This window comes from Scleropages formosus, chromosome 22 (genome assembly GCF_900964775.1).
Source record: "Scleropages formosus chromosome 22, fSclFor1.1, whole genome shotgun sequence".
NCBI lineage: Eukaryota > Metazoa > Chordata > Actinopteri > Osteoglossiformes > Osteoglossidae > Scleropages > Scleropages formosus.
In genome coordinates, this window is record NC_041827.1 from 4,584,259 (window position 1) to 4,599,416 (window position 15,158).

At 46.0% G+C, this 15,158-nt stretch overlaps 2 protein-coding genes across 2 annotated transcripts; one reads left to right on the top strand and one right to left on the bottom strand.

Moving 5' to 3' along the window:
- Positions 1-1,584: 1,584 nt before the first annotated feature.
- On the top strand, positions 1,585-4,874 carry LOC108918339 (prothymosin alpha). The gene is made up of 5 exons (XM_018725474.2): positions 1,585-1,793; positions 3,047-3,133; positions 3,598-3,658; positions 3,764-3,849; positions 3,981-4,874. The coding sequence occupies exons 1-5, from the start codon at positions 1,743-1,745 to the stop codon at positions 4,047-4,049; spliced, it is 354 nt and encodes a 117-aa protein (XP_018580990.1). The 5' UTR covers positions 1,585-1,742; the 3' UTR covers positions 4,050-4,874.
- A 1,260-nt stretch (positions 4,875-6,134) lies between these two features.
- On the bottom strand, positions 6,135-14,956 carry slc45a1 (solute carrier family 45 member 1). The gene is made up of 8 exons (XM_018725334.2): positions 13,441-14,956; positions 12,822-12,914; positions 12,468-12,692; positions 11,611-12,350; positions 9,773-9,926; positions 9,499-9,675; positions 8,218-8,423; positions 6,135-7,989 (listed from the first exon to the last, which is right to left on the bottom strand). The coding sequence occupies exons 1-8, from the start codon at positions 13,862-13,864 to the stop codon at positions 7,717-7,719; spliced, it is 2,292 nt and encodes a 763-aa protein (XP_018580850.1). The 5' UTR covers positions 13,865-14,956; the 3' UTR covers positions 6,135-7,716.
- Between the last annotated feature and the right edge of the window lie 202 nt (positions 14,957-15,158).

A 15,158-nucleotide genomic window follows, 5' to 3' on the forward strand; every position in this document is an offset into this window, starting at 1 on the left:
AAGTTACTTTCACCACTACAAGTTCCTTTGGAGAAAAACATGAGCTAAATGAATAAATAACTAATGAGGATTCAAAGATCAGCATCTAGGTTCTGACCCGAAATCCCACCCACAGCAGTTACTGAACACCAGACAAGAGAATATAACATGTAAAAAAGCTTCATTTTAAACAACGGTGTAGAGCCCCCCCTCAAAAAAAAAGTTATTTTCCATTGATATTTTACAAAAAATGCAATGAAGCAACAACTTTAATTCCCATATTCTTTCATCACGTGGCACAGGGGTACCATCCTGGGCTGTTTGGCCCTAGGTTTGAATCTGGATCAGTCAGTGTAGAGTTCTTATGTTCTGTGTGTGTGGCGACTGATCCGTCGAGTCCAGCAGCCTCCGCTTCCAAAATAGGCTCCGAACCACCATGGCCCTGACTGACTGACATGGACACAGTATTGAGGTATTGATAATGATTGATAGGAATAATGACCCTCCCATTAGACTGCAGTAAGACTTTCAAACTAAAGTTATTGCAGACAATGCATTTATGGATGTTAATTTAAGATCTTTGCTCTGCAGAGCCTTTAGTTTAAAAAAAAGAAATCAGTCCCATTTAAAGTTGTGAGGTCTTCTTTGACATTAAACGACAATGAGTTATAGATCTGACATGGATGGGAGTGAACCAACTACAGCCAGGTGTGGATCCAACCACAGGGGCACCGATGTGTTTTGGTAGACGAGTTTATTGACATGAATCTCGACCAGAGTCCACTAGCGCTGCTGGTTTCACGTTTAACAAATGGCGCTCAGATCATCTGCGAGTTTAAACACTGATGGGGGGGTGGAGAGGGGGGTGCTGCGCTTCGTCGCGCGCAGAAAGAGGAAGGCGCTCCTCGCGCAGGGGCGTGTTTTCGCACAGAGCGCCACGGTCTGGAACCCGCGTCCAGCTGTAACCCGACACCTGCAACCGTAGTTAGCGACGAGCAGGAAACAAAGGATGAGAAAACGTGGTTATACCACACTGAAATGAGCTCAAGAAAACACGTGGTTCAGTTAACGATCTTAACACAAGCTAAGAAATGTCGTAAAACATTTACTGGCACAGGAAATGAGTCTTTCAGCGCATGTCTCAGGTTTCCCACCGCTCCAGTTAGACGTTTTTTGTGCAGTTAAATCCCTACTTGACACACAAGTCTATGTCGTACAAGTAACATCACTTTCAAAAGTCTCAGTTCGCCTGGACTGTTCGTACGTGTGAGTGTTATACTAACGCTGCAAACTAGTTTCGGAACAGAGACGATATCAAGCATAGCTAGTGGATTATATAACGCAGCCAGTATTTTTTATTCTAGTTATTCAGATCCTGCCGCGATTTACAGTATGCATTGTCTAATTTCTGTTTAATTTTACTTGCACTAAAAGATGCCGTTCTTGCATTCGGCCAATTAAAAAAATTAGAGGCGGAGTTTAGAAGGCGGGATTATTTTGATAAGATTGACAGTCGCGGTGTCCAATAGAACATCGACAAAGCCTTCGGTTCTTTTCTCTGGCCAATCCCGCCATTCCTTGACCTGCTCTCTCTCCCTCTCTCTGTCAAGCGTCGAGCTTTGAGTTCTGGGGTTGAAACCAATTTGTTTCACTCCTCTTGTAGCTTCCAGATCCGTAGCTCGTCTTCATCACTGTATTTCTAAGTACAAAAACGGAAATAGCCGAATAAAATTAATTTGGATATATTCTTATTCCTTGCAACAATGGCAGACAGCGCAGTTGACACCACTACAACCTCTGAGGTCTCACCAAAGGTAAGATTATTTGAGTAATACTTATGAATATTAATTTAATGTTAGAAACTTTAAATTAAACCCTATCTGATTTTTTTGATACCGTTAAATATCGCGTATAAGTTAGTTAAATAGCGCAGCTGTGGCTTAGTTTTTAGGTCCACTTACTCTGACTGTGTGTAGATGCAGTATTCTTTAAGATCGTATTCTGCCTCGGTCCCGGTTACAGAACCGTTACGTTTTCACGTAACAGTATTTCTCTTAGTTTGAGAAACTGTCATTTTACTTGAAAAGGCATGAAAACTGCTCCTCGCCGTCATTTCTGTAGTAGGCATAGGGAAATTGAATTACTTACTGACGTGACGTTCGGAAGCTGCCGCGTTTTCGGTTTTGTTCGTGGATTACAACATATAATACTGTTGTAAATATTGTCGCCGTAAAATTAGGCAAGTTTTCCATTTTTTATCGCCGCGCGGTCCTGCTGAACATCGACAATTGGGACTAACGGGAGCGGAGTCTGAAACGGCGGGAAAACGGTCATTTTAACGCTGACCTTCGGAGCGCGCGGCTGGCAGTGCGCGCGCGTGCGCTCACTCGCTCGCTCGCGCTAGGTGGTTTTCCTCGCGAGGCGGCGCGCGTGCTCGCGGGCGTTTTTCGCGGCCACGTTTCTACTAATTCTTTTGTCTACCCGTCGAGCGCGCGCCACAACTCAAGGAACCAGTGACGCGCGACGCTCTCTATGCGCTCAAAGCTGCGGCAATTCCGTTTTCACTTTTAAAAACAAAAAAATAGTAAGCTTGTTAGGGAATGTTTTATTCCTTCCCTTTGTTACCTTTTTTTTTTTAACTCGTTTTTTCCGTCTTGCGCCGTTTTAATTTTTGACTACTTGTACCTTTTTTTTTGCCGCCTAACGAAAAAAATGTAATACGTCGCTCAGCTCGGTATTTGCAGAGAGTGTTTTTTAAAGGTTTTTCCTGACTCTTTTATCGCTCTATTAGTCAGTGTGGCCGTAAATTCATTGTGAGGAGTTAGTTGAGGGCAAAAGATAACATATGTCAGGAAGCTATTTGTGGTTTTCACAGCATTGGCCCATTGCTTAGTTTTTCCACTTTAACTGAGTAGTGCTTTACACCTGCTTCATTCCAAAAGAGAAGGTTGATTTTTTTTTTTCTTTCTTCAAAACAAGCATTGCAGAAAGTTATCTCAGTGACTCTTTATGTAATTTTAAGCACTGAAACCAACCGTTTTCTCTCTCTCTCCCCCCTTCTTTCCAGGACTTGAAGGAGAAGAAAGAAGTTGTAGAGGAGGTGGATGAAGCCGAGAAGGAGAACGGCAGCGACGACGCACCTGCCAATGGAACAGTGAGTGTGGCCCCATCCCCCTGTGGGCCCCTGGGCCTTTGTCTCCGGCACCCTCGTGGCGCAGGTGTTGGGTTCACCCCTCCCCCACTTCACCCTGCACTTCTTTGTTTGGGTTGTGAAATGACACAGATGTGAACCGAATGGGGCCTTCAACTGGTCCTCTGTTTACCTTCTTCCCTCTGGTTAGTGTGAGGATTATGATGTGAGATGTACAGCAGTTGGAAACTTCATTCACAATTCTGCCATTAAATACATTTGATTAAGCGCAATTTAGCCAAATTTAGTCTTTCACCAACTAACTGCTTAATCCAGTTTTGCTGGGTGTGTGTTTTTGGGCTCCTCAAATTTAACGTTGGTCTCATTTTAAGGATTATAGCAGTCTAAAAAATTTTCATCACACGTGTGCAGTCCATGCTACAATCAACATTACTCATTGCTGTTTCCTTGCGTCAATTATTATTTAGAAGACAAATGGTGCTGAAAATGGTGATGAGACCCCTGAAGATGAGGAGGAAGAAGAGGAAGGCAAGTGATTACTTTGGCTTCTCATTCATCCTTTGGCTGGTGCCATTGACTGACTCTTGCAGACCTTCTCTTCATGACACAGTGTGACTTAATCTCTGATGTTAGGAGATGGAGATGAGGGTGAGGATGGAGAGGATGGTGCAGAGGAAGAGGCTGATGGACATGCTGTGAAGCGCCAAGCGGAAGAGGAAGTATGTAACTCTGCATACTTTGTTTCAAGTCCAAAGTATCTTGTCACTGATTACTGACAACTAAAATGTAATGAAAATATGCAGAGAGCATATTGTCTCCTAATATAGTTTTTCTCCTTATACTTACTTAGGAAAATGTTGAAACAAAAAAGCAGAAGACAGAAAATGGCAGCTCTACAGAAGATGAAGTGAAAGCCTAAAGCCTCAGTCTACTTTCAGTAGCTCTGTCCACATGGTCAATATGACCTAGTAGAGGTTGTGCTTTCATATACATCACAGAAACATTTCCCCCATATTCTATTTGCACTGGAGTTCTATAACGTCACAGCCCTTTTTTTGTAAAATGTTATTTATTGGTCCCTTCATGGCCAGTTTTAATTACTGCTGAAAATGGGGCCTGTTCATGAGAACAGTCCCTTTTTTTCCTTCTTCAAAACAGTTGTGAAGCACATTTTCTACTTTGTTACCTGACCAGCTGGTGATAGTCTTAAGCAGCTGTGCCCTTTCTTATAAGGTTCAGACATTTATATGGTGACCTCTTAAACATTCAATGAAGACCAAAGATAAGTTTTAAGCAGGGGGTAATGGACAGTTAGGGTTAGAATGGTTCTATTTTAGCTTGTGCTGCTAGTAGTTATAAAACCTTGCCTTGCTGGTCTGTAATGTAACGGCAGATGGCACACACAAATTTGAGGGCCTCTTTACTGAACATGATAATTTGGCCCACTGAGCAAATAAGCTTATGCAATGTTTATTAACCCCTCTTAAATCTTAAGGTTTTGGTCCCTGTTCTGTATCCATTTGTTTTCTTCAAGGTCTGTACAGTTTGGTTTAATATTTGCTGGGATAACAGATTTAGGTCTTTAAAAGCTTCGGAAAACCTATACTGGTGGTCCTTACTTTGTCCTCTCTAAGCAATCTTTTTTTAAAAAAAAAAAAAAAAAACAACAAATGGTTTGTTTGCGCTGACCACTGCTTTGTATATTCTGGTTCTGGATTATAAATAAATCAGTCTTGTCTTTTTATTTTTGTGTGTGTGTTTTATGATTGATCACCAAATGTCTTGAATTTTTGTCCTGCAGACCTTTCTCTGTACAAGTATAGGGTATAAGGGCAACACTGGCACTGTGGATAGATCTCTTGCCTCACAGGGCTTACACTATTAGGATGTAGATTCAAATTCAGTTACCTGTGGTGTTCTCATACTTGAGTAGGTTTCCAGCAGGTGCTCTGGTTTCCTCCCACAGTCCAAAGACAGGGTTCAGGTGAACTAGAGTGAATGTATGAATGGCTATGCTGCAAAGGCTTGGCATCCCATCCAGGGTGCACCCTGTGTTTCCAGGATGGGCTTTGGACTGTTGTGCCCATGCCCTGGACAAGCATTTAATGAAAGAGAGAGAGGTATGGTCTCAAACTGCTTTTATCGTATGTTTTACGGTTTGTCGAACTTTTCCTTGTTGGAAAAATTTACTGACAATGTTAAATGGAAACACCGTAGACATTTGCATTAAGCAAGTAGTCCTGTTTTGTGATTTTGGGTGTGTACAGTAGTGTGAGGAATGCTTTGTCTTCTGTAATTGCTGCAACTGTTTTTCAAATGGCAAGTTCTTCAAAGAAAATTTAATTTTTTTTTTTAGAATTGGTCCTTGTCACTTAAATCTTAGAACTTTTTTCTTAGTCATGGTTTTAATGTTTGTTTTCTAGCAATAGTGGCTTATCACTTCCCTCTAGCTGTTAAAGGTAAAATTGCAAGTTTCTACTGCTGCCATGGAAATACTGTTCCTTTCATATGACACCTTTGTCCAAGGCCACATCCAGTGTCTGCTAATCAGCTTTACAATTATTTACCCATTTATGTAGGAAGATGTTTGCTTTTACTGTTAATACCTTGATTAAGGGTACTGCAGGAGTAATCTTCAGACTTTTCAGGTTATAAAGCTAAACACTGGTACTACTCAAATGTTACTCTCTAAAAATAGCATGAATTACAGAAAACGGAGATCTTACATTCCAAAAACAAAATAAAGTATTTGACCCACATTAATTCCAGGCCACAAAACTGCTGAATGAGTTGAATTGCTACCATTAACTGGCATTCAAATAATAAGTTTGGTTATAAATTAATAACTGTCAGTTCTGTAACACAGGTGATAGTTATCATACATGATATATTTAACATGTAGTTTCCCTACTTTTTTTTCCAAGAACTGTTTTCATGACAACAGAGAAAAGTAAAACTTTATTCTTATAAGTAAGTTCAAATAATAATAGCTGTGTTACAAAAAGAAATTTTAAATAATTCATGCTGGTAAAAAAAAAGCTATAGCTATAAAACTGAAAAATAACTTCTTTACTGTGTAAAGGAAAAAGCTTTTAATGGATGGAATTGAAATCAGGGGCCTTTGCTGTATATAATATTGAGTTGAGCATGATACACTTCTTTTATTTCCATTTGACTGACAGGTCCAAACCATTGTTATAAGGGCTGCTGTCAACGTGGAAAACATTCCAGGAAGAGTGGATCTCCTAAAGCTGCATGGATGTAAGCAAAACTGAGCAGAACAGCTAAAGCAGGGTAGGTAGTAGGTGTGCAGTATTGGGGGGGGGGCATCTTCAAGACGTTTCAGTGAGCATTCCAGGGGGTTGGTGCAATAATTGGGAAGTGGTTTGACCATCATCTGAAAGTGCTTTTGCGTCCTCCTAAGTCCCTGTCACACACACAGCCTTGGCTCTTCTCTGGGCTCCAAAGAACATCAGTAACAATTTTCCTCCTTTTTTTGAGAGGGTTTTCAATCTCGGGTGGTTTACTTCTCACGTCCTTTTCTCTGATCCTTGGAAGCACAGATAGTATGAGGTTCATCAAGAACACAGTTCGCCAGCAACTAAAGATGAAAATGTCACCTGTGAAACCCATGACAAGACACGGGTTTCTAGTTAAACATCTGCAGTGTAAACTCCAGAACAGTCAGGTGTCACGGACTTATGAGGGGGGGAAAAAAAGCATCCTAAATCCTGTTCTCGTGCGCACAAGAGCCCCTGGGAATGCACATCACCTTTGGAAGGTCAAAAGCTCCTCTGATCGACTGATTAATGCTCCTCACTGGTTACCGTAGCAACAGTTCCCCACAGCCCACTTCTTCCAAAACTGTGATCCGTGTGATCATGCGTGTGTTTGGCAGCCTTGTTGGTGCGGTGCGTACTTTCAAGCCGTGGATACGTGCGTATTAACCTGTGTGCGGAGGCGTTAGCAGCAAGGTCAACGAGACGTCCTCAAACCCCAAGAGGACAGCTGAGCTTGTGCAGCAGCTATGAGGTAGAGACACACACACACACACACACACACACATTCTTGAACATGAGCTCTACCTCAATTACATGATATTAATCAAAGGTTCATGCAGACCCCCCGAAACATTCCTTACGTTGCAGATGCGTCCCATTCGCTTTCTCGCTTAGAGACACCACAAATTTCAAAAAGGCTTTCAAACACGTTTTCCGCCATTATCTGTTTTTACCATGATTGGCTGTGTTGTTTCCAGCAAAGAATCCAAAGGTCTTGATATTGCTTTGGACAGGAAGATGAAGCGGAAAGTAAACATGAGCCATTCCCACAAGTACGCTCACCCTCCCGAGGTGACTCACCTGTCAGACAAAGGTGAGCCAGGTGTAAACACCTCCGGACACACTCGGCAACACGCTTGTTCGTAACTTATTGTACCTCACACACACAAAATGCACAAATGTAGAAAGATGGAGAGCATACACAGATGTCCATGCACACACACGCACGCAGCCTTCAATATCTAAATGCATGCGCTCCCGCTACAAAAGGGGAACGTAAGTGTGCATCACGCAAGGCGGGGGGCTCTAGATGTGCACAAGCAGGGGCTGCGCTTCGCTCTGTGGGGGCTCACCCTCCGCCGGGGGCAGCTGGTACACCACAAACAGTGACGAATATATGCATCCGACAAATGACATCACGCTTGCGAAATACATCACCCCCTGGGCCCCGCCCACTAGGGAGGTCAGAGGTCCCATCGCCACGGACACCAGGATCTGAGCCAGGAAGTACTGACAGCTGAGCAGAGAGATATCCACACCCATCCCCCGCCTCGTCCCGTCTTCCGAAGAGCCGCAGAACTGCACAAACACACGCGCGAAAAATACAGGGGGAACGTAAGAGCACGTACGCGTTCACCCAACACACTCAACGATCGGTGTCACCAAAACATGTCTCGTTTTTAAAAGGCACGCCGGCTGAAGCCTTACACAAATACTATAGTAAGAAACCACAGACAAAGCCATATACTGTACTTTACGTCCAACACGCACAACAGGATAGCAGGCGCTGCCTTGTGTTTTACTCACTTGTGGGCACTGGTAGTATTCGCAGAGGAGGGAGTAGGGCAGGGTGCAGAGGGACGAGAAGAGGACTCCGTAGGTGACGCACAAGGACAGCACCACGTACAGGTTGGTGGAGAGCGTGGCCAGGCCCGTCCCGAGCCCGAAGGCCAGGTAAGCGAAGAAGTACAGGGAGCGTAGAGAGAAACGTTCCTCCAGCTTTTCAAGAATAGCTGTGTCAGAAACAGACAGACACTGAGAGGCCCACCAGACGCTTAATAACATTTAGAATCTAATACAGTCATCCCTCGTTATTCGGTCTCCCAATGTCTGGTTTTTCATGTATCTGGTCCGAAAATTATTAATACCGCTTATCCTTAATCGGTTCAAATTGTCGTTTATTCGGTCCGCCGCATCCGGGCCGGGTCCTCGACATTCTGTCCCGTGCAATAAAGCGAAGCCGCATTTGGAAACTGTGCCCAGAATCTGTGAGAAACGCTGAGCTGCACTGCATTGTGGGAATCGTGTACCCATGCTCTCAGCCTTCATCTTACTCAAGCCCATCCACGCACAATACCACGGTAAGTTTACTTAATAAAGTCACTTTTAAATGTATCTTATCCACATTAGACCCTTCATGAACAAAATTTCCACAAATAGGTCACCGCTACCCTACTTAGGTGTACTGTATCGAGGGGGGTCCTAACACCATCATCATCATCAGCAGCTGCGAGGAGGCAAAAAAGAAAAAAAAACTGCACTATAAAATAACAAATCTTTAATTATTTTCTACATTTATTTATAAAGTAGAATAAAAAGTTAAACTATAATGAAAAGAAAATTCATTGTTCTTAGCGCTACATTAAATGTGGACTAAAAAATTTTTTTTTTTTTTTTAAATTAATTACATTTTCTCTGCTGCACTTCTTCAGGGACATGGATTTATCCCCAAGTCAGGCCACACGTAACACGGTGGTGTCAAGACTAAAACGCTCATCCACGTGTTGGATCTTTATATATAAAATATAAAATAATGTAGTGGTAGTTATTATGTGAGGCTGCTACAGTGAGAAAGTCTCCCTGGAGGGTTAGGGTCACAGATTCATTCATGGCTTCGATGGAAACCGAACACGTTGTGCCTGTTGAGCTCATAGGTCCTACCACTGTTTGGGCCACACCTCCACACCTATAACATATCATCTTCCGTTTCGTCTGCAAGCACGCACAACTCCGAAACACGTGCGGGTGCGTGTTTACGTGCGCTCCCTGAACGTTCACTGCCGTGACCCTGCGCAACCCTTCACGCACCTGAGTAGAAGGCAGCGCTGAATGCGTAGATGCACATTCCCCAGCAGCCCATGCTGACCCCAGCATTGTAGCGCTTGTAGGCCTCAGAGTCATGGGGGGCCTTTGGATCTCCAGCAAACACCACCTCTCCCATAAAGTCAGTGTAGAAGAGCAACATGCCCTCAAAGGACAGCCACCCTGCAGGACAGCCAGAGACAAACACACCAGTCCAAGTTCACGTCGACACAACCACGCTCGGAACCCTACGCCCCGCTCGGGCCACCGTTGCGCTCACCCAAAAAATGGTTGGTGCAGAGGCTGCGCAACGACGGAGGCATCCTGTAGATGGCGATGCAGAGCAGCTTCATAGACAGCTGTGTGTCGGTGGTGTCCGCGTGGTCACTCAGATCGCTGTCGTACCGCATCCCATTCAGAAGTATGTTTGCTACCTGAATGAGCAGAGCAGAATGAGACAGACCATTAAAGCACTTTTCTCTGCCAAACTGCTCTTTATACCCATTTTCTATGAATAATACAAAGGCGGACGACGTTAAGGAAATTTTACGGTAAATATGAAGTTCTGCCTTTGATATTTGAATTTGTCCTTTTATCCTAGGCAATTACGATTATTTACCCATTTATACAGCTGGGTAATTGTACTGGAGCAATTTAGAGTATCAGTGGGTTGGACTAGGTCCTGCTCTCCAGTGGGTCTGGGGTTCGAGTCCCGCTTGGGGTGCCTTGCGACGGACTGGCGTCCCGTCCTGGGTGTGTCCCCTCCCCCTCCGGCCTTACGCCCTGTGTTACCGGGTAGGCTCCGGTTCCCCGCGACCCCGTATGGGACAAGCGGTTCCGAAAATGTGTGTGTGTGTGTGTACTCTCAGGGTATTACAACTGGAGGTGTGATTCAAACCTGCAACCTTTGGGTCTACAAGCAGCCACGCACATGACTATGCTACTAACCATCCCACACGTTAACTACAGTAACACCAGAACCTGACAGAATACACACTGCTCTATACTTAAAGATTTCCTATTGTCTACACCATCTCCTGCCCCCACCCCACACACACACTTAACACATCAAAGCATTTAAGCAGGTTTTTGTCAGTATTCATTAGCAGGCAATTTTATCCAAAATAACAAAGTGTTCTCTTTTATTTAGCTGAACTTTTAATAAATCAATTTACATTGGGTATCTTACTCAAAGGCAAAATATCAAGAAGCATGTAGTAGTTACAACAGCTGCCTTTGGGCCCAAAGGTTGTAGGTTCGAATCCCACCTCCAGCTGTAATACCCTTGAACAACATCTAAATTGCTCCAGTGAACTTGCCCAGCTGTATAAATGGGTAAAAAATGATAAGTTGCTTTGGAGAAAAACAACAGCTACGCAAAAAAGTAAATGCAATATAGACTTGTTACCTAGCAATCAAATGGATTCTGGTTTAAATCCCAATACCTGCTGTAATACCCTTGATCAAGACACTTACCCTGAATTGCAACAGTTACCCAGCTGTATAAAATGGCTAAATAATTGCAAGTGACTTAGTATAGAAACATAATATTGTAAATCATCAGATAGCTTGTAGTGTAGTGATTAGCGCTGCTGCCTTTGGACCCAAAGGTTGCAGGTTTAAACCTCCCCTCCAGCTGTAATACCCTTGAGTAATGTACTTGCCCTAAATTGCTCCAGTAAAATTACCCACCTGTATGAATGGGTAACTAATTGTAAGTTGCTCTAGAGAAAAGCATCAGCTAAAAGAATAAACAACCTTAGCCAAAGGTAACGGCTGAATGAGCAAAAGAACCGATGCTTGATCTTTCATCAGCAGTCCCTGTCCATAATAACTTATATTCAGTTACTTTGCACATAATTTTACCCAGAGCTCCTGACCCATCAAGGCACATGAATACAGCAGTTAATGCACTGAACAACTGTAGGCGATCCCCACAAGCGGAGAAACAGTACGTGCGCAACACTTTGACGAAGGTCCCTTTCCTGCATCCCTGCAGCGTTAACCTGATGCTCAACACACTTCTTGCTGCTGTTAAGCAGAAAATATAAACAAAAGATCTTTGATTGTTCCGGCTTGAAAATCAAGACCGCGATAGGCTAGACAGTGAACGCACACCTGCTGGCTGAAGGTCACCGTACGCCTGCAGCCGTTCTCAGCCCCCGCACAGGGCATCAGCAAAGGGTCCTCGAGCAGCGCCAGGCTCTGGGGCCGTTTCAGGATTCCCGTGGTCCCAGGACGAAGCGGACACTGGGAAGGGGGGGTGTCCCCGGGGGGCAGCACCTGCACCGCGCTCTCCGGGTCCGGGGCCTGCGGGGTCTGCTGCCCCGTGTAGCAGTCGATGAGCACGCTGTCGATGTAGGACGTCCCGAGAGAGTTGGCAAACTCATTGATGCCGGTGAGGGAGCTGTCTCGACTGATGAAGCTGCCATACTTGGGGGTGAGGGGGCTAAGGGGCGAGATGGGGCTCACGAGGCCAGCGCACAGTTGTGCCCCGGCGCTGGCTGAGTGCGTCAGTGGGTCAAGCTCGCAACGATGAGGGTTGTAGCTTTGGTAGCTGTGAAAACCTTCCTGCCTTTCTTCCTCCGCCTCTTCTTCCTTGCCTGCCTCCGGGACGACGGGGGGTGAAGGCGGAAGGGGCAGGTTTGGACTTTTCAGTGTGTTTCTGGCGCTCTTTGAGGCGCGAGTCTGGGCAAGGGGGCGCTCTGGGATGCTCGTGAGGGTCATCGCTGTGGCAGCAATGAGCGTGACACTGGTGAACAGGTAGATAACCCTCAGTTGACCTCCCATCGATTTTCCGAACTCTGTGCGGTCCCAGTTAATTCCGCCCACAACGTAGCCGAAACCTCCACCCAAGCCTGCGAAAGACAAGGAGGAGCAACGGATGGAATTAGACGGGAGTCAGAACAGTCACCATGCCGGCGTTGTCATTTCAGTGGAGACCCATCCCCATGAACGCTGTGGCTCTATCTAACCTGCGAGGAGAGCATGGATGTTGAGACCACGGTCCTGGTCCTCTGGACTGCAAACATCCATCATGTAGGCATGGCTGGGGTTATCGGCCGAGTCAGCGCTGAAGTCCATCAAAACAACGCCACATACGGTCAGCACAATGCCCCACTTGTGAGTATCCGCAGCGTCCACTAGCGCCGTTCCAATGTCCCGTCCATTCAGCACCAGGGTTAATCCGATCAAAGCCCCTAAACGGGAGGAGCGTAAGTTTGAACACTTGGACACACGGAAGGAGATGATGCAAAAGCACGTGCTGAACCCTAAAAAAGGAGGAGTCGGTGAAGTTGGTGCATTTGTTAGGGCTGAGAAATCCTCACCAACTGCTAGAGCCAGGATGAACGGTCTCCGGCGGCCAAAGCGAGATGTACACCGGTCACTCCAAGCACCAAGAATAGGCTGGACCAAAAATCCTAGAGGAGAGTAAGATAAGAACAGAAATACGTACGCATTTCCGTATAGATGGAAAGGAATGCAAAGAACAAAACACAAGAACAGAATACGCACTTGAACAACGTCTGCATAATATTTGCAAGAGAGGTAATTCGGCTTTACTCGGCAGCTGGTTCGAAAACGCTTTTTTTAAAGGTAATTCTAAACTTTGCAGTTGAGTCCAGTCTCCGGCTGAGAATGCTGAAATTTATCTCGTGCCTCTGGCTCTGATGCCTCAAACACAATCCAAAGAGCACTGGTGTGTATGTTAGTTTTCAGTCATTTTATTTCCCTAATTGGCCCAGCTGGTCAATTACTTATCTCTTCGAGACATTTCTGGAATGTTCCGAGAACCACAAAACCGATCCCTCTGAGAAAATGCTGAAATGAAGCATTGCATTTGACTCGACAGATGACAATCACATCCGCCTTCTACAGGCTGATCATGACAGCGCTGCTGTAGCGTCTTTGCGGCATCTCTGCGGTGCGTGTTGCCCAGTTGTTTACCTAGTATGGGGCTGATAAACCACACCAGGCTGTAGAACTGGTCCGGCAGACCCATCTGCAACAGCACAGGGGTGACGTACGCCGTCTCCATGGCGTAGCTGAACTCGATGCCGAAGAGGATGCAGCCATTGCAGAGCAACTCCAAGAACGAACGCCGTGGGGGCAGCTCACTCAGGTCCAGATGCTCGAGCGGACAGGGGGTGTTGGGGGGCGGGGGCGGCGAGGGTCGAATCAGTTTCCGCCGTTTCGGGTGCCTCTGGAAGTTGTTCGCACGGTGGCTCAGGTGGCGAGTGGTGGACGATGGGAAGCTGGAGGTTTTGGGTATGGATCCTCTCCACACTCCATCGTGGGCTGTGCCCAGTCCCCCTCCTGGACTGGTCAGGAGGGGGTCACTAGGGGTGCCCAACCCTGGGGATGACATCATTCTCTATCCACTGAAAGAAGTCCTTATGAATATCCTTCAAAAAGTCTGCACCACAGCTGCATCCTGTCAAATATTCTCATAAAATCTATCAGTCAGTTTCCACGAGGACCGATCAACACTGATTCATTAATATTCCAGCGGAGGTGAGCACGCGCCTTGCCTCGGGCTACCTGGCGACACTGCGCATCACTCAGAGTCTGACAGCAGGAGGAGCAGATGCTTCAAGCCTCCTTCACATCTGATGTGAAAGTGGAGGAAGTCGGTGTGAAAATGGACCAACGCCGCGCCCAGTGTGAGTGAGGAAAGGTGACGCTCAGCACGCTCTACTCTACTCTAGTCTACCCTGCTCAAGAAGTGTTACGGTGTTTTTACCGCGTGTTATCTGCGGTCCGTTACGAGGAGGTGCGCATCGCCCATGTGCGTCCAGGAGCCGAACGGAGCGCTCCGACCGGGAACGCGCATTTCTCCGCGCCCGTCCTTCCTCCGCACATGCACGCGCTCCCCCCGCCCCCCGCACGCGCTCTTTCTTTATTCTCGTAACCCGCGAAACGCCGACTGGAATACGCCACACGAGGAAGAAAGAAAAATGTAAATTTACATTACGATGTTGTATTTACACAGTCTCATCCGATGAGATGACGGTTTGTTACATTTTTTAACCAAACACACAGCGGACACACCTGCCCATTTTAGTGTGCTGGTGATGGAGATCCTGACAGTGAGGTAATTATTCGCAGTAATTCAGGGTGTGTACAGTACAGTACAGCACAGCACAGCACAGCACAGCACAGTGACTTGCCGTTTTTGCGAAGTGACGACCAGACAATCGAATCAAAAATGCTCTCTACCTAACAGGACAAAGCGTGCAAATGAAACATAAACGGAAAGAAAATTACCTTTTTTGAGGGGTTCTGCTCATTTACTACGGCATACTTATTTGCTAAATAGACATACATTATTTTATGATTTTTTTTTCTCTCTTTCAGTTGCATTTTTGTTTACGGAGTCGTGATTTCTCTCCCAAGTCCCTGATGCGGTCATTTCTCAGCTTTCATCCTGCGTCCCTGAGCCTTCCCCCTGTCCTTCGCTTCCCCTCCCACGGTCACCCTCAGCCCATGTGACGTCGGCCTATACACACACACACGGGCACCCCCCCCCCCTCCCCCCGCCCGCGCGTCGCCGCCGCTGCCGCTCCGTCCTCGTGCCCGCGCTCGCGGACAGACCTGCAGAATCCGTCCTTTTCGTCTGCTGTCGCGTGCACAGCTAGCCTTAGCGGCGCGCGCTCCCCGTGTCC